General features: G+C 56.7%; 1 protein-coding gene across 2 annotated transcripts in view; it reads right to left on the bottom strand.

Moving 5' to 3' along the window:
- LOC111155732 (ATP binding cassette subfamily G member 1) overlaps positions 1-18,229 on the bottom strand; it is a 54,508-nt gene extending 36,279 nt beyond the window's left edge. For both annotated transcript variants that reach the window (XM_022516096.1, XM_022516097.1), the window contains exons 1-2: positions 18,130-18,229; positions 11,625-11,868 (exon numbers count right to left, since the gene is read on the bottom strand). In XM_022516096.1, coding sequence (XP_022371804.1) covers positions 11,625-11,868; positions 18,130-18,171 — 286 coding nt within the window. In that variant the 5' untranslated portion in view covers positions 18,172-18,229. The remainder of the gene's footprint in view (positions 1-11,624; positions 11,869-18,129) is intronic.
- Between the last annotated feature and the right edge of the window lie 972 nt (positions 18,230-19,201).

Genomic DNA, 19,201 nt, shown 5'->3' with positions numbered 1-19,201 from the left:
CAGCCTAACAGGATTTCACACTTACTGTCTGCAAATGCAAGAATGAGGTCTATATGTTGGTGATGCAGCCGCCAGGCTGAGACCACGGCCCATCACCACCCACGCCTGAGAGACCGCTGGCCCCACGGTAGCTGCCTGTGCACCAGCAGTGGGCACAATGTCCCTAGTTTGCAGCCATGAAAATCCAGCCACAGGACTAACATGCCCAGCACCTGATTACATCTCACACCCTTGTCAGATAACCCACATGAACCTCGCTCCTGGGCCAAATTCTGAAGTGTAATGTTGCCGGGAACATGGTTCCTATGGTGGAAATTTCCATCCTGTCACGGCAGCATAGACGCTTCCGTGTCAATAGCGTCAGCGACACGACCCGCCTTAGCCAGCGAGCAGACGTTCTGGAAAGACCCCCAGAAATAACGGAACCTCTGCCTAGCTCACCCACAGAAACACACGAGCCTTAAATAAGGTAACTGCTTGCATCCCTGAAATGATGGGGGTCAGTCCTAATAATAACCGTGAGCAGGAAGCCCAGAGGCCTTCGAGAAGGGACAGTACAGAGATTCCCCTGGGCACACTCCCAGTGCTGGTCGACGGTCTTCCTCAGGGCAGAGAGCCCAGGGTGTCGGGACGCGAGATCATGGGTCCCTGGCAAGGGAGGGCACTCTGCTGTGGGGACAGGGGACCTCGCTGCTCTGAGCCACAAGGGAATGGTAAGGAGAGCTCCCCGTGTGGTTTGCTAGGAAGACAGACACGCTGGTATCATTGTTCTTATTTGTAAGATCCTCGATGGAGCCAAGAGCAAGAGCCCAGCAGCTGGCACGTGGGCAGTCCTACAGCGCTGAAATGCGCCCGGCTGTGAGCCTCAGCCATTCCCCGTGCCAACCCCTTGACGACGGTCCTCTCCTCACCCCATTCTGCAGATGTGGGGACTGAGGCCCAAAGCCACCTGGCTCATAAGGGGTTGACCCAGGATCCAAGAGAAGGCTGCCTCACCTGGCCCAGATTCCAGACTGCCCACCACCCAAGCCCCCACCTGCCCGCCAGCCTGCCCCTCCAGGATGCCGTAAGGTGAGGTCCCAGGCTGTGCCCACCTAAGGAAACAGCAGGCAGCCCCTGCTCCTAAGTGGTTGGCCAGAGGTGGCACATGGGCTCTATTCATCGAGGGATGATCCAAGTGTCCCACCTCCTCGAGGCTCCTGCTGTCCTGCGACAGGGGTTACTGGCATAGTCCCCATTCGGAAGCGGAGAAAAAGAAAAACACAAAATGGTATGCTGAGTGCCAGGACCGTGGGGGCAGAAGGGCATGGAGGCACAAGCCGCAGAGGGAAGGATGGGTGCAGGAACATTTCCCCCACCTGGGGAGACAAGGTAGGCTCCTGGCAGGGGCCACGACACAGGGCAAGACCACGAAAACACTGAGAGCAGTCGTGCCCAGCAACGCCTGAAGAGGGGCTCCCGAGAGAACTATCTGGAGACAAGCAGGAGGGGGAGCCCTTGAGACATACCCAGTTCCAAAATCGAGACGCACAGAACATTCCTGTGAACAGAGAGACAAGAGGACTGTGACTGTCCTCCTCTCCGGGCCAGGTAAAAATGAGAGGCAGGAAAAGTGGGGCACTTTGGCCCAGAGCACGTGGCACATTGGTTAACAACGTAAGGGAAGCAGGACCAGACACAGATTAGGTTAGAAGGCTCACTGCTCACACCACTGAAGACACAGGCACTTTCTGGACAAGCTCTTAGAAACAGGAAACCCTCAAGCTTCCTTTGCATGTCCATTGGGCCCCCCACTTTTCAACCAGACTTTTGTATATGGTATGATCTTATGTTAGTAACATGCACGGTTACTGTTCACGACAATAGGACATCTCAGTTATCAGAAATGGGCACTTCCTTCTCTTTGCAGAAGTTTTTACCCTCCATACCAGCAAATCCCCCAGAAAAGGCAAGAGAGAATTTACGGTGATGAAACTTACCCACCACCGTCTCTGACTTCCTGTGCATTCTACCTTTAGCCCAGCGAACCTCAGAGACTTGGGAACTCTGTAGGTCTCTTTGTCGGTTTACAAAAATGTCAGCGCTGGGGGGAGGGGGGTTGGGGGGGGTGGGATTATGGACACTGGGGAGGGTATGTGCTGTGGTGAGTGCTGTGAAGTATGTAAACCTGGCGATTCACAGACCTGTACCCCTGGGGATAAAAATATATTATATGTTTATAAAAAATAAAATTTAAAACAAAACAAAACAAAAATGTCAGCGCTACAGTCACAAAATCAAATAAGCAACCCAGTAAAACCCAAGACTGTGAGAAAAATCGTTAGTCCCTAGTCTCCTTGCATTGGGTTGGGAGCCCAAAAGGTTGAGCAAAGCATATGAGTGATGGTGTTTAGTGTTTCATAACACAGGCAAATGCAGCGCAAAGGAACCAGGGCCGCATGTGTCTGGAGAAAGCCCTGGTCCCGGGGGAGGGTGAAGGACGGCACCCAATTCCACTGGCACTCCCAGGTCCAGCTGCAGAAGCTGTATTTACCATCACCTTTGTGGGTTCACGAAACACGTGTACTAGATGCTCCAGCAAACCCAGGGTCAAGTTCAGCTGTTACTTCTCCTTGCCGGCTGCCGCCCAGCCTGGAAGTGACTCAGCAGCCTGGGCCCTCCGGATTCCAGCCCGCTTACTGGATCCCCCGCTCCGGATTCCTAAGGGGAATTCCAGGACTCCCGAGGCCGCCCTGCTCATTTTTAAACACTGACCTGAGGGTATGGAGGGCGCCAGGTCTGGGGCCAGGTGCTTCCAGCCCAACCTGCCCGGCCCCGCCCTCTTAGCGCCCCACCTGCGGGTGCGCCTGAAACCAAACGAGACAAGAAGCTTTTACAGGGATTCAGAAGTCGGTGATCTCAAAGGGAACGACCTAATGGCGCCACCTTCCACTTTAAATGGAAGTCTGGAAAATTCGCGCACCCTCCCCAGGCTGATGATGAAGGCCCGCCAGGGCGCAGACACTGCACGGGACGCCCGCGGTTTCCCCGCGGATGGCCCTGCTCCAGGTCTGCGCGCTGTTCCCACGCCGGCGGAGCCCCGGGTCGTGCTTAAGCCGACATCAAAATAACCGTCATCGCCTGGAGATTCTCTCCATTCATCAGCTCCATTTCGGCCTCGCTCCGGGGCGAAACCGGGGTCCGGGAAGGGGCGCGCGCGGCCCTGGCGCCACTGTTCGGCGGGCCCGGGCGGGCCCCGAATCTGCGCGTCCGGGGTCGGCGCGCCCGGGATCCCAGCAGCAATGGGGCGCCGGGCCCGGGGAGGCGGAGACCCGGAGACCCCGCCGCCCCGGGGCGCAGCATCCCACCTGCGCTAGGCCCCTCTGCTCCCGCTTAGCAACAGCGGCCCGCGCGCAGCCAATCGCGCCGAGCCGGCGAGGTTACCCGCGAGCATTGACCGATAGTAACCCCGGCGCGGGCGGCGGCCACGGCGGCGGCAGCCACTGCGCACGCGCGGCGGCGCGCACCTGCCCCGCCCGCATCTGCGCGCGCGCTAGGGCCCTGGCCATGTAGGGCTGTAACTGCGGTCCTCAAGGTGCGGTTCCCAAGGCAAGCGAAAATCCTCGGAAATCCTCCCGGCGGCCTCCACCAGACCCGCGGCCAGATCTGCATGTGGGCGCAGGTGCGGCCGGCCGGCCGTCGGCCGTCTCGCAGGGACTAGTGCGCCCCTCACCCCCGGGGGCAGCCCCGCTGCGGAGTCGGCCTTGGCACAGCCGGCCGAGGAGAGGGATGGGTTTTCACTCCGTATTTGAAGCCCGCTGAAGAGCCTCCTCCAGGCCGGCGGCCAGAGCCTCACCTTGCCGAGAAGGCGCAGGTGAAAATTGGCCCGAATGAATCCGTTCTTTGATAACAAGCCAGTCTCGCAGCCCTGGGAAGGAGCGGGCAGGTGGAGGGCAGGTGGCCGGACACCCCCATCGTGGGGGGGGGGGGTGAGGGCGGGCAGAGATGCTCAGCCCAGTCCCTAGCCAGGCGGCCGGAGGTCCTACCCAGGCCAGAAAAGGAAACTGTCCCCTCCCCCAGCCTAGCCCAGGTAGGAAACGTGGGAACCGCCTGGCCAGGGAGGCAGGGAGGCCTTCTGTGGTGCCTTAGCTGTCACCAGGGCCTGGGGCTGTGTATGTCACAGGCAAGAACGTTTCAGTTAGTTAGTTTGATGTGGGCCTAGGAGATGACAAAAGGAGGTGAGTTCTCAGTGGAGCTCACTGAGAAACAGGTAAAGACTTGAGTTTTAAACCTGAATCTGAGATCTGTCTCCCTGGAAACCTCCTTTACTCCTGGGTGAGATGTCGGTGCTGATAGGCCCCCATGACCCTCCCATGAGCCTTCCAGAAGACAGTGTGCTAAAGCCAACAGCATGGGCTTAGGGGACAGTTTTCTTTTTATTAAAAAAAACAAACACTTCTCCTAAAAAAATGGGAGGGCAGAAATAACAACTAAGAAATCCCGTAAAACTCCCGCTAAAAAGATTCAGTTTCAAGATAGGCCACTGAGACATGAAGGCAAGGGACTTTTCGTTGCCTTATGACAATAAAAGAAACAGAAAGATGGCCTCACATCCTCCTCGTCTGTGAAGCCCCACTCCTCAGTTTAGGGCCAGAGAGCATGAGCTCTGCTCGCCACCCTGCCCCCAGGGATGCCATGGTGATGCCCACGCCCCAAGTGAGACTCGAGCCTCCTTCCCTCCAGGGGCCCCGTGCTTCTGTGTTTTCCTTCTCGGGTGACCCTGGGTCTTGATGCACTTGGTTATTTTTTGGACGTGGTGAGACCTTTTCTCTTCCTAATTGGTGTGCTTATTTCAAGACCAAGACTGTGAGTATTTTTGCGAAGTTCCAAAAAGCAGAACTGGGGTCAACAGATGAACTCCAAGCCAGTTTCAGCACGACAGACAGAAGCCTTTCCTAAGAATTACACTGTGTGAGCAACGACCTGACTACCCGGGCAGATGTCAGTCCCTGGTTGTCGCAAGTGTCCAGACAGAGGCTGGCATCCTGTTGGCGGGGATGAGGCAAGAAGAGTTGCTCCACCGGCGGGAGGTCAGGCCAAAGGAGCTCAGAGGCCCCGTGGGCCTCCAAGATTCGGACTCTCAGTATAGGTCTCCATTGGGCATAATAAGAATCTGGAAGTCACTCTGGCATGTCCTGATGTTGACACGGAGTGCCGTTTACCCCACAGAGCTGCAGGTGGCTGACAACACAGCGGCAGAGTGAGAAGGGAAGCCAATGGCGGGGGTCACAGGGCCTCCCTGCAGGCACGCCGGCCTCCACCCTTGACTCTGAAAACTCCTCTTGGTGTCTCATCTCGTATGATGAGCCAAACACTCAGTATCAGATATATTTCACTGGAAGGGAAGCTTCCCCTCAACAGTTTTGGAAGCTGGTCAGCCTGGATCTGATAGACCATGCCCCGCCCCCTTTCTCCAAACCCCTGGATGGGGCAGGTAGGATTTACGCTGACCACGTGGTTACCTTTGTTCCTTCAAATAAGCAAATCTGTTGATTCCAGAACTGAACTCAAAAAGAACGGGTGCACGGTTACTAAGCATTTCTTTCTGCCAATTTATAAACAACAGGATGGTTTCAGGTTCAGCGAATGTCACCTTGGGTTATTTCTTTGCCTTGACAGATTAGGTTTGGGTTTTGAGCTCAAGAACGTGCAGTTCTCAAGATGTGAGCATTTCTGGGGTGTTCAAGGAAGGCAGGAGGGCCCCCACCTGGCAGGTGAAGACGAGGGTGGCACCAATACCTTTCAAAAAGTGAGACAGTGACAGCAGCACCCCACTGAGAAAGGGCACAGCACTGCAAAGTCTCCTCGAAGAGACCAGATGGCTCAGGGACAAGCAGACTCTGGGAAAATGACAAAAGGTGAGCGTGCCCTAATAGAGAAGCCGCAGATGGGAAAGTGACAGGGTGGCCGGACATGGAAGCGGAGGAGAAAAGGAAATCTCAAGGCCAGTGTTGGCTGGGCCACCAAGGCCATAGCTGCAGGGGCCATCAGCCTGATGGTGCCACACCTTTCCTTGGGCACCTGACTGCAGGTCCCAGCTGGTGATGGCTGGGCTTCCAGGCTGGCTGCCCGCTGCAGAAGAGGAGCATGGAGACTCTTGGATGTTAACGCTCTCCTTGGAAACTAGCCCCTCTTTGGTGTTGAACATGGTCGCTATGCACCCCTGTGTTATGATTCCGTGGGAGAGCCGGTCCCTCCTCAGTGTGTTTTCAAAGCCCACGAAGCAGAAGATCAAGACTGTTCCAGAAGACCTCCTCACCAAAGGGCCTGAGTGGGCGGCTTGCCTGCCTGCCCGAGGGAACCACCAAGGACTGAGGACCAAAGAATTGGCCCCAGAGGAGAAGGGAGGAGCGCTCCGGCTCTGGGCTGTCCATGGCAACGTAGGGCCACTGGGCTTCCTTTGTAAACGCCCCAGCCTCAAGCAACGAGCCCTTGGAGCAAGGTATAGATAGGTTCATCCCACTGCCCTAGAAGACTAGCTGCCGTCTCAAATAAAGACAAAGGCAGAGTATTAAAAACAATCTTCTTTTGTACCTACCCCCCAAATCCACTTTAGCATGATGGTTCCCAGGGAGCACACGAAACTCATTCATTTGTGCTGGGGGCCATCAGAACCCCCTGGAACCTGAGCAGCCCCACCCTTCCGCGAGCCCACAGCCACCGCGGGAGCCCCACAGTCCTCCACTCGAGGCCTTCTGTCCCTGTCCCTGCCCCCGTGGTTGGCACTGAGCCAGCCAGCCCCGGGTTGGAGTCCAGTCTTCCCTTAATGGAATTCCTGAAAGGGATTTATTGCTAGCGCATTCCACTCATTTTAGCCCGTCTGTCACTGTGGGCCCGGGAGGTAGCTTTGGAAATTAAGAGAAAGCAAACTTTAATTTGAGAATGCGTTTTAAAGCTTAGACGCAGAGCAGGATGGATAATTCGATGTGGATCCGCCCAGAAGGTTCTAACTCCTTCCTGGTTATTTAGTGAGGCGGAGGCTGGGAGGTAGAGTTTCAGAGTGAGCCCATATGCTGGTCCGTGCACCAGAATCCCCGTGCTGAGACAGGTGCCAGGCCGAGGCGCGGTGGAGAGAACTCTCTAGCGCCCGTGGTAGGATTCCTTTCCTTCTCGGCCTGAATTCTGTCGCCAGGTAATCATGGGAGGCGTAGATAATTTCTAAGAATCATGTCACCTGTTTATGTGAAAGCCATACACAGCAGCTCACCTCTCTGGTGAGGGGACGGGACAGCTGGAGCCTGTCCCAAGGCCGAGGAGATCATTTCTGGGTCCTTAGGAATGGTAAAGGAGACTGACAACCCCACAGGTCAATTAAAAGGGACATCCACCAGTGTTAACAGTCGAGGCACTGCCTAATGGTTTCATCAGATGGGTCACAACAGCCCCGGGCCACGGTGGTCTGATTGTGCGTGGCCTCGGGGCCAGGGGCTTACCAGGTTCCTCACTGGGCCCTGGCCCCAAATTGTACAGACCAGCTTTTCCATTGCCATCTTCTGTGCACCTGGGACTCAGGGCCTATCTCTGAACCTCATGCATTCCACGGGGAGAGAGAGAGGCCAATCAGAATTGGCCCTGAGCCAAAGGGCCCCACGCATGGCTTTAATTCTCCAGACAGAAACGACCCGGGTTTCCTTGGGGAGCACTGCTCTCCAGTACCCCAAGTACTCTCCTTGTTCCTCGTGATGGGTCACATCCTGAGGACAGCACCTGTGTGACCCAGCCCTGAAAGCCATCAAGTGCTATTTAAGTGTGAGACGTCCCTGTCACCTCCCGCGGTGGCACATTCCCCTGAGAATTTCATGAGGGGGATTCTGTTCTTAATCGGGGGTCCTAAACATTCCCAACATGGTGTCTTCTTTACAGGAACGGAAGCCACTTTCAAAGTCACAGTGAGGGCGAATGAGGACCTCCAGAGCAGACCGTCCCTACACGTCCCCGACACAGGGGCTTGTGTGTGCCCACGTCCACACTCTTCTAGATCATTTGTCCCATCCACTTGTGCTATGTGAGTACATTCCTTGGGGGAAAGTAATTACCACATCAGAAGCTGGTGAAATTATCCTTGGGGTGTACTCGTTCTCCCGAGAACACTTCTTTTCACAATTATGTTCTCTACTAGGAATCTATTATATGATCTGGTTTTTCCTCCAAAGACATCATTAATCATATGGTGAAAATGTTACGACAATTGAAAGTGTAGAGATGTTTGTTCGATGCCATATTCAGTGCTTGGCAATCGTCCCGCTTAAGGGTTTTAAAGAACCAGCGCCTGACATCTTCCCAATGATGCCACGGATTTGATTTACGTGCCACCTTTCTTGCGAGGATTAGGACGCTCTCTTTAAAATGATCGTGTAGGAGTTTCTAACATTATTCCAATCACATGGCCAAGCTTGGCTACCACATTCTGTGTCGAGCTGGGTCCCAGCACCTGGTTCTGGGAGAAGCCGTGGGAGGAAGAGGCTGCTCTGGAACATACGGAGGGGTCCAGTGTCTCTGTGATGGGAAGAGAGCTGGAGCAGGAGTCGGACCGCGGGTCCGGCCTTGGCTCTGACCTTGCACCATCACTGTGGTTCCCTGGAGCCGGGCCCTCCAGGAATTCACGTCCCGGAAATGCCAGGGCGTCCAGGCCCAGTGTGATCGCTCTGGGGAGCTCAACACGGAAAGCTGAATTTTAAACAAACCGCCCTCCCCACGGGGCGCCTGGGCCGTGCAGTTGGTGAAGCGTCTGACTCTGGGTTTCCGCTCTGGTCACGTTCTCAGAGTCATGAGATCGAGCTGCACATGGGGCTCCACGCTCAACACGGAGCCAGCTTAGACTTTCTTTCTCCCTCTGTCCCCCCCCACCCCATGCTTGCTCTTTCTCTCTCTGAAGTAAATAAGCCTTAAAAAAGAAATTCAGCAAAACGCACGTGCTGAGAGAAGTAAGAGAAAGAGCCCCCACCCCAAAGGTTGGCCACACGTGGCCTCTCACAGAGGGGATGCCGGACATGCAACGGCTCCAGTGAGAAACGGGCCCGCGGATTGTCTGGGTTTTACTTCTCAGCTTAGCTGAATCATGGCTGGGTGCCACGGCAATCGCCAACAGCCAGAGGAACAAGAGCAGGAAAGGCAGGATCCCACCCCGAGGGCAAAGGAGCGGGACCCCAGGAAGGAGGGGGCTCACCCATGAGAATGTGGTAAACGGGGTGGGAAAGGCAGATTGGCAGGTCCCTGCCCAGGGACCTCCCCTGGGGCAGCCCAGATGACCGGTTCCAAATTTAATGCCTACTTTTATGATTTGCCCTGGGGGGCTCTTAGTCGGGGAGATATGGTCCCCACGTTCCGAGCCTACTGGGAGCTCTGGGTTTCCCTGGCCGCAGCTCGCAGCCTGATACAGCAGCCAGCCCGCCAAGCCGCAGGGCCGAGACCCTGTGGGCACCAAGTCCGAGGGGCAGTGCTGTCTCCCTGAGGCGAGGCATGGGACATCCGGACTCAGGTTCCCAGGCGAGCCCCTCCACCGCTCTGTTTCCTTTCTACTCAGTGAGAAGCATTTCCCACTCTAAATTCATGGGAAGTGGTTAGCCATCTAAATTCCGAATTTCAGGGTACTGAGAACAGAGGAAATGATGGGGCACCCAGCGGGGGGAAGGGCTGGGGGAGCAAAGCGGAAACAGGTGCTGAAGCGGGGGGCAGGGAAGGAAGCCAGACATCAGGCCCCTCTGGTTCAGAAGCCAGCAACTGGGACACAGCAGGTCGACGCTGCCCTTCTTCCCCTCTGGCCCCAACCATCTCTGACTCACCAGCAGGTCCCATGGGGCCCACTTCCTGCTCCTCCCCTCCGGAGCCCACACAGGTTACTGTAGGGCAAGCTTCTGTCTGGAGGCCACCAGGGCGGAGCTTCCAAGGAGGCGGCTGGGGAGGGGCAGGGGGGGCCCCTCCCTCACTAATAAAGAGGCCGTCACCACTGGCTGACCTGGACAATTAGCGCGACGAGTTCTAACACGTAGAGAGCATGGGATCCACAAGCCCCTTCCTTGAATAGGAAATGCTGTTCTCCATTTCGCAAACCGCGAGCACTGGCTGTGTTGCATGTCGAACCGAGATTCTTTCCACCGTTTTCTCACCACCTTCACCGTCAGGGACACCCATCCAAACCTCATGGCCGTTTCTGCGGCCACAAGTAACAGATGTGCCAAAATCGCAGGCCCGCCACGGTCTCTGTCTAGACCAACCAAGCCAAAGCAACGAGGCCCTCCTAGTGGCTCGGCGAGGTTTTCCCTAAGTTTCTTCGTTCACTGTGGGAAGGAAAAGGCTGTGAGGAAGCCTGTGTTGAAACTTTAATGGGCTCACACGGACGGACCCAACCCTGAGCCCGCCACAGGTTTGCTTTCCTTACAACATTGGCCGGCAAAGCTCTGATAACGCAAGTGTCAGACGGCAGCGTGCGTTTGGCCACTGATAAGACTAAGGACATGTTCCTGGTTGTACAAACAGACATGAAGTCATCTGGCAACCCGGGTGGCGAGCAGGTCCCAGGGGCCAGTCCGTCAAGGGTCCAGCACCGGGGTCACAAGGAAGCCGAGGGCGTCCATGCCAACAATCTCAACAGCTTAGCGTCAAGGGAGTAGGAGAACAAAAGGAAGGTAAGAGCGGGAAAAGACAAGAAAATGAACACTAAAAAAGTCTTGGTGGGTCATCCTGGAAAACGAGGAGCAGCACCTGGGTCACTGTCCTTGTTCCAGATTCCTCACAGACGTCCCTGTCCTGGTAGATGGCTCATTAGAACCCACAGGCTGCTGTTCCTGGGGGGACGTGGGACGCGCCCTCTCCCAACTGGCCCCCCACCCGCCTGAAGGAGGGTGCAGGATGGGCGCTCGGTGCAGGGGGACACGCGGAGTAAGGTCCACAGGAAGAAACAGGTCAGGCTGGACAAAGAAACGCCAACTCAGGGAAGCATTAACTCTACACACTTCGGAAACCCAGAGCCAGCACAGAACACGCGGGGCGCAAGGAAACTCCAAATAGCGGCGTCGGTCGCCACATCCCGCGAACACGCAGCAAACCACGGCGAACCCAGAGCCTCCCGGTCCTCTGTCTTCCTTTCCGCAGCTCATTGGACAATGGTCTATTCATATCCCCTCGTCACTATTCACAATGCAGACGATCGGGTGCCAGAGAGGCCGCGCTAGGTCACCAGCTACTTTGTACCCCTTCAAACTTGGGAGGGAGCCCCTGCCTTCCTTTCCTCCAAAACAGTCAGAAACCATCCCCTCTTGAGAGACCAACATCAAGGGCACTCAGCAAAGAGGGCCGAGCCCACAGGGGCAGCCAGCACGCGTGGACGCTGAGAGTCTCTGTCATCGTACCAGGACAGAAGAGCCAGCGGGAATCGGGAGTCCGCTCATCCAGCCTGTTCACGTTAGAGGCGAGGACAAGTCGGCCACAAAGCCATTAAAGAAACTGGCTGCAGCAGCAGGGATGGGAGTGGGAAGGCTCCCGCCTCCTGAATTCCAGACTCCGATGGTCCCGCCCACCTGTCGCCTCCCCCCCCACCCCCCGCAGGCTACCCCCCTCCGCCCTGTGCGCACAGCAGCCCTCCCTACCTTTCTTCCTCCACCACGGTCCTTCCGGGACCGAGTAGGAGAGGTCCTTGAATTCAATGTTCACAGCCGCCCTGCGTGGCAGGGATGAGAAGCGCTGGGCCTCCGTGAGGTTGTTGTCTACCTTCTTCAGATGCCCGTTCAGCAGGTCGGTCTCCGAGGCCTCCGTGTTACCCGAGACCACCTCGTCCACCGAGACGCACACGGACTTGGGCTCGGTCATGGCTGCGGAGTAACTGCTGGCATTCTAGAAGAGACGGGCAGGAAGCACAAGAGAGGTGAGGAGCTCCGCAAAGGGAAGGGCGCCAGGGACTAGCCATGGGGCTCGGGGTCACCGATTACCCACGGCAACCCTTGGGACGTGACCGCCCCGCGCTGACCGGGAGGGGTTGGTCATCTCTCGCTATCACTGCTTCTATTGCATTTATATATATATCTATATGCCTAAGGTAGAAGAGTAAACTAATCTACCAAAATCTCACTGCGGAATCCTCAGATCGACTCTCGAAACTATAACAAAGGACTTGCTTGTCTCAAAGAGTCCAAACACTGGCTGCCGTGAAAATGATGTATTTACACGAAGTCCACTCATTCAAATACCAGGTACAGATGCATGGAGCCCCTAAGAAATGTGTAATTGGGAGCGTTTGACTTAAAATGAGCTGTTTTAGTGCCTTCCCGTGGAAGCTCAAGAACATTTTCCAAGAGCCGAGGCTCGGTTGGGCAGGCATCGGCCTTGTGTCTTCCTGCGAATTTCCCAGTTCACTTCCAGCTCTGCCTCTCACTGTCTCCTCCTCCTAGCGCGGGACGTTGGGGAGGCTGGTTGCTCGCTCTCTCTGTTGTACACATGACAAAATGGAGACTCAGACACTCTCTGGATCTTGCTGCGAGCCCTACAGTCCGGCGTGGGGCAGCACTGATCCCCGAACCGAGTCATCGAAAGAGGAGGTGTTCCTCCTGCTGCAACCGGAGGACCTGACACTGGGTAGCAACGTCAGCTTCTGGAAGCTTCCCTTGGGAGTCAGCACATAGGTATGCCAAGCACCGAAAGTATTTATGCAAAGAAAGGAACATCTTTATCTAAGAGCTTGGCAACCCTGAGCAGATCGATGGGCTTCAGGTACAAAACACAGAGCCACCCTGGAGCGGACAAAGACTGCGTGGTGCTTTTCCTGGCTGTCTCTCGAGTCCAAAGAGAGCGTTGCACAGTGCCAAAGTGAGGGCCTTTGGCACCTCTCCTCCATCCAGTTGAGTGCCATATTGGGAGAGCCCATCGATCACCCTTGCCGATGATCCTGGCCCTTCTGCCCGCGGGAGGACTGAGGACACCCCGCTCTCCCCCCATTAGAGCGCCCTCTTTAGGGTCCCTGACTGCACCACTGAAAAGCTGGGGTTCTTTCCATCACGGTATTGAAAGCCTCAGAAATCTTGGAGGCCTGGGGCAGCTGGGTGGCTCCTGTGGTTAAATGTCAGACTCTTGATTTCAGCTCAGGTTATGATCTCAGGGTCGCAAGATCAAGCCTCACATGGGGCTCCTCGCTCAGCGGGAGTCTGCTTGAGATTCTCTCTCCCTCTGCCTCCGCCCCGCCCCCTCTCTAAAATAATACACAAATACATCTTTAAAAAAAAATCTCGGCTGCTCTAAGTTTCCGAGTATTTAGAAGCACACGTCGGGCGAGGGGCGATGTGTGCACACGGATTTCGGGTTCTTGTCATGTTTGAAAATGTTGCTCTGCTGTTTAGGTAAAAGACATACACACATACACACACACACACACACAGCCCTCCCAGGCATCTCCTACCTCTGAAAAGCTTAACCAAATAAAACTTAGCTCACGGACTCTAACATTCTGTGGATAAAAATTCAAGTGCCAAGTAAAACTGAGAAAATTAAGCTCGGTTTGATGCTGGCACCAAACATGTGAAACATTCACACGCAAACAGAAGTAGGTTCCTGCGGTCCTGAGGCTGAGGCCGGGAAGGCTTGCGTCTGCCTGGCCACGGACTCCTCAGGGCCCCTCTGCTCTGCGGTGGGGGTCGGGTGGGGTGTGCGGGACACGGCCTCTGCCGCGGCTCTGCCCGCTGCCTTCCATGCTGGGGCCCCTTGAAGGAATGACAGCAGGCCCTGCCCTAGCTCAGCACACACCTGACTTTGGGCACCGGGCAGACACACCCAACACCGCTCCAGCACCTACAGCGGGTGCCGAGCGCCACCCGTCTGCTCCAGGCCTGCCCCCCAAAGCCTGTGCTCCCCGCACTAGCCACCTCCGAGGAAAAGCGAAATGTCTGCTTCCAAACCCACATCTTACAGGCAGCCCCAGCTCCAGCTGTGGGGGATTCAGCTGGGAGCAGGGAGATCCAGCGGCTCCCCACCAGAGGCGGCTCCCAGGACCTCCACCCTGGCCTCCCAGCTGCCACGGCCCGTCCAGATGGTGCCGCGCGCTCTCCCTGGCTGTGGCAGGCAGACTCCAAGCCCGTCTCTTCTCTTGCTCACTCACTCGTCCAGGAATGAGAGCCCCCAGCAAAGCCCCGGGGGTCAAGCCAGCCAGGCAGACAGCAAGCTCCCCATCAAGGTTGGGGTCCCAGACAAGAGTGCTGCGGGCAGTCACAATGCCCTGAGGCCAGAGCCGGAATGAGACCAGGTGGGGTGGGAGGAGGGCGCCTGCAAGGGAAGAGCATGTGCAAAGGCTCAGCGGCAGGAGGGAGCAGAACATCTGGATCTGAGGGACATTCAGAGGCTGGAGCTCCGCTTCCAGGTGGTAGGGAAGGAGGGAGGGTGGGAGGCTCAGAGGAAACTGGACACACATGGGGTCTGCGTGTGAAGCACTTGCAAACCCTGTGAAGGGTTTTGCACTTTATCTAGAAGTCTTGGGGGTGGGCACCAAGGGTTCTGAAATGGAGGCAATGGACCAGAAACTGTAATTACAAACCATCTCCTGCGGCGACATGCATATGGGAGGGTGACGGTGGCCTTAAGCACCTAGTGGCGGTGGGGAGGGAGGCAAGCGGACAGGCCAGTAGGACAAAGCGGGGTGACTAAACTGATCTGGGAGAGAGGGTGGGAGGAGGCAGAGTCAAGGACTCATTATTTAAGTATTAAATAATGCCTCCCACATCCCAGGTGAGTGATCATAGACAACAGTGACTATGGGCCCGACAATGCCCTAGACCCAGGAAACTCTAGGCTGCAGAAGGGATGCCTCTTACTATCTCCACAGCACTGGGGGGATCGCCATCTCCCACTCTGTTCAGAATTGGGCTCTAAGACACAGAGAAGGCCTCCTGCCGGAGACCCATGGTTAATGAGTAGCCAAGCCAGGGTCCAGCTCCTGTGGCTTCCCCTCTGCGCCCGGCTATCCCAGCCAGTGTCCTTAACAGCACTCACATGTTGCTTAGCTTTCTAGAGGCAAGTTGTTCGTGACCCTGGGTCATGCCAGCCCCTACCCATTAGAGTAAAAGCCACAAGAAACTGAGGAAACCAGAGAATCCCATCACCCTCCCTCAAAAAAAAAAAAAAAAAAAAAAAACAAAAAAAAAAAAACGGACACCCAAGCAGCGCATACCATTACCCACCTTTCTTCCACGGATATCCAATGACCTTGCCCATTTAATAAAATCATGAAACCTTGGATGATGGGAGGCAGTGGCTGTCATTCTGAAATAGACCAGCTCTCTGGAAACGGATCCGCAGACCAGAGCGGCTGGCAATGTAGGTTACAGCTAGCTTGTCCTCAGCCTCCTGAGCTCATTAAAAATGAAACAAATACATCTTCCCTCCCCATTGGTTCCCTTTCGTTGCATGTCTCCCTATTTTTTCCCAGCATCTGGGATCTTCGACCTCCCCGTCCACACGCAGTTTGTGCCGCATAAGTGGTAAATAATAGTAAATCCATTCATGGGCGTGGAATGCCGAGGAGACCCTATCTGGGACTGCTGCTGCCTGTCGTTCCTGAGAATATTTTCTTGCGTGCTGATTTCACTTGAAATACAAGCATACAGAGATGCCTGTTTTGCTGGGGAGGGTCTCTAACAGGCCCCCAGGCCGCTGTGAGGCTGGTTCACGCTATTTACCCAGGGACACGCAATGAGAGATAGAAACTTCTTCCCACAGCTCATGGGGAAGGGAGGAAAAGGAAGAGGAAGATGCAGGCGGCAGGCATTTGGCACACGCTTCTCTCTCAGTTCTCTCTCCCATGTGTCGAGGCTGGGCTTGGTGCCCACCCAGACCAGTGGACCCTTCAATTGGAGGGCAAGTCCCTGCCGGGTACCCCGGGCACCTGAGAGGAAAACGCTAGCCAGGAATCTTCAAGGCTACTACCATGGGGGAAATAATCCACATGTCACACCCTTAACTAAGCCAAAGGCAGGTACTCCGTGTGTGGTCACCTAGACTGAAGACTTCATCACCACTGAACCCCACTTTGATCAGCCCCGAACACCACCACCCTGCTGGGACCTTGTGCCTGCCCCTCCCAGCCCAGTGCAAGGCCAGGAGCTTCGAGCAATTTCCAAGTCAGCTCTTCCAGACTCACACCTGGCACAGTCGGTCCCAGGTAGGACCCCAGAGCAGGGAGTGAGGGAAGGCTCAGGACACTGAGGCTCTCTCAGGGGCTCTTTGTTTACGACTTGGGTAGAATGTTTTAAACTTAAAAAAAAAAAAATACAAGATTTTTGAGGAGGAAAATGGTTTTTCAAACAAAACAATGTTCCCCGAAGAAATAAGCCCAGTGGTTAGTGTCTCCATGTGAGCACAGAACAGTGGGGTTCTGGGTCTGCCTCAAACTAGAACATAGCACTAAAAAATCCTGACATGAAAAAAAATCTATATCTTAAAACATTCCGATTCGTTGTTTTTTCACATGTATAAGCCACTTTTGCAGCTTTGAAAGGACTTCAAGAGTTACCTGGCACCTAAAAGGTCTGAAACCTTCCTTACCTACAGCTACCCTAATAACCTCCCAAATTTTCCATTATCAGCATAATTTAGGAATCCCAGAGCTATGCACAAATGTAAAAGGAAGAATGGCCAGGCGTACCCGAACGTTGGATCAGATAAAAGCAAATGTCAGGAGGAGGGGCTGCCTTTCCTGTGGTTGCATCCCCCACCTCCTGCTTGAGAGGACAAGTAAGGAAGGCAAGGCATGGCCGCAGAGGGGACCTGGTCGGCGAGTCCTCCTTCCCCCGCCCCCGCCCCTGCTCCACCAACGTCCCAAGCACGCCTGCAGCCCCATTCTATCGGTTTACACAAAATCATTATATAATGAGCCGGCGACGCTCGGTATGTGTTCTACGGTAACCTGTTTGGAGGCCTGGGATGCGGTGGTGAGGGAGCGCATGCGCAGACAGCCAGCTACGCTTTTTTTCCCTTGGGCTCAAGGCAAGAGGTAACTGTCGGTCAAACCCTGCCGAGCCCTGCTGACTTCAAACACAGGATGCTAAAAATTAAATAAGGTGGGGGTGAAACCCCGGTGCGTGCTGCGCGCTGTGGGCTCCCAGCCTATGGGGAGTAATTAGCAGGATAGTAAATCCATAGGCAGACGACGGAGAGAGGGCTGGAAAGGGAGGGCGAGGTGGGCTAGGATTCGGAATACTTCCTATTTGTACTTTAGATGACCCGAGATCTAGTCCGTAAGTGCCGAACTGCAAGGTCGGGGCGCTAGGCAGAAAAATAAAAGGCCCCAGGATGGATGGGTCGGCGGCTAGTGTGTTGTTTTGGGTATTTTGGGTTGTTTTTTTCCTAATGTGAATTTATGGAGGAGCTCTAAGAAAGGGGCAAGAGGAGACTTTGGTCCATCCCTGGGACAAGCCGTGACGTCACTGTGTCTCATACTCATCTGCCGGCGCCTGGGGGTCCCCTACGGATCTGGCACCCTCGGGAGCGGGAGACCCGCGTCCCTGTCCCCACCCCGGTCTCTGTCCAGGGTGCGGAAAAGGTGGCCTGCAGGTATCCAGGCTGGTCCCTGGGCTGCCTCCCCAGAATCGGCTGCCCCCTCCCCAGCAGGTCCGGGAGAGGTTGTTGTCCCCCGGGGAGCGCCAGGGGCAGAGCAGGCTCCGGTTCTCGGGGAGCAGCTCCCTCTTTTGTTCCCCCAGACCGTGCCCGGCGCTCCGGAGGGTGGCGCGAGAAGTGCCGGTTCCCGAGCCCCGGCCGCGCGTGCCGGCAGGGAGGACCCCCGCCCCTTCGCTCCGACCCAAGCTGCCACCCTCCCCAGTGCGCTCAGGAACCCGGCCCCAGGACCCTACCCGGAGGAGGCCGAGGGGGGGCCAATCGGTGCACTTGTGGGGCTGCTGGCCGCCCCCCGCAGGCTCCTGGCCCCTCCGCCTGCCCCGCGGCCCCTGAGGGCGCAAGGAGCACCCCGCGTCTCCAGGTGGTCAGGGCTGGCAGTCGGAGCCGGGCTTCTCCTCGGGAACCCAGGGGCGGCCGCCAGGGTGAGGGTGCGGGTCTTTGTGCGTTCCTGGCTCTGCCGGGGAACGGAAGAAAGCCCCGCGGGCGGAGGATGCGCTCACTCACCATGGCGGTGCCGACCGAGAAAGCGGCCATCAGACAGGCCATGCCCTGGGGGCGGCGGGCACGGGCGGCGGCGGCGGCGGCGGCGGGCACGGGCGGCGGGCACGAGGCTGCGCTCGCTCCAGGCTGGGCCGCTGCGCCCCGCGCGGGCTCGGGCTCGGGCTGCCGCTGGGGCTCCTCGGCCCCGCCCCGCCGCGCCGGCCCCGCCCGCGCCCCGCCCGCGCAGCCGCGATTGGCCGTAGCGCAGGGCGGGGCGGAGCCGGCAGGTGCGCGTGCTCTTGTTTTGGTCCCGCGGAAGTGCCGGCTGCCGGCCGGGCAGGTGCGGCGGGTTCTCCACAGCCCCGGATCCCCCGCGCCCAGAAACTCGAGGCGGGTGGACCAGCCGCCCTGAGCGCCCGACGGACGGCGGGGTCTCCCTCCGGGACCGCCGCCCCCAAGCCCGCGCGGCTGTGTGCGTGGTGCGGGGCGTGGGGGGGGGGGTTGTCAGGGAGATTGGAAGGGAAGGAGGCCGGGTCTTGTCTTTTCTTTTCTCGTCTGCCCTTCTTCCAGGTGGGAGCGTGAGGACTAAAGAAGACGACTGGCTTCTCCAACGCCCGCCCCACCACAGCTCCCTATCTGGGGTGACCGCCCCCCCAACACACACACACACACACACCCAGCCTGTGCGCCCACTCCTTCCTGCAGCACGGTCGTGGCCAGAGGCAGGACTAAAGGCTGGGTAACAAAGGGACGCTGGGCGACGGTGCCCAGGCCTCTGTCCTGCCCCCCCCCAATAAAATAAAGGCTTGTTTCCAGGGCGGGGCTCAGTACCTGGCCCACCACCGTGTTCGGGTAAGAGCATAAGGAATAGACCTCCAGACACCCTCTCATTTGGCCCCAGCCTGGAATATCAGATGGCCTGGCGTCTTCTAAAGCCCTTATTATATGTAAGTGGGAGCATTTCCTGGTAACCATGGTGACAAGACATTCTTACTCCCAATCTCAGAGGCCAGCGCCTTTGTTCAGTGGTTTGCATGTTGGGACGGCAGGTAGGAAAGCATCTTCCCTCACCTCCAGCACACCTGGCAGGTGGATG

Source organism: Enhydra lutris, unplaced genomic scaffold, assembly GCF_002288905.1.
Source record: "Enhydra lutris kenyoni isolate GAN:26980312 unplaced genomic scaffold, ASM228890v2 scaffoldscaffold43, whole genome shotgun sequence".
In the NCBI taxonomy this organism is placed as follows: Eukaryota; Metazoa; Chordata; class Mammalia; order Carnivora; family Mustelidae; genus Enhydra; species Enhydra lutris.
Note: the sequence above shows the minus strand (reverse complement) of the source record. Positions and strands in the feature narration are given on the sequence as shown.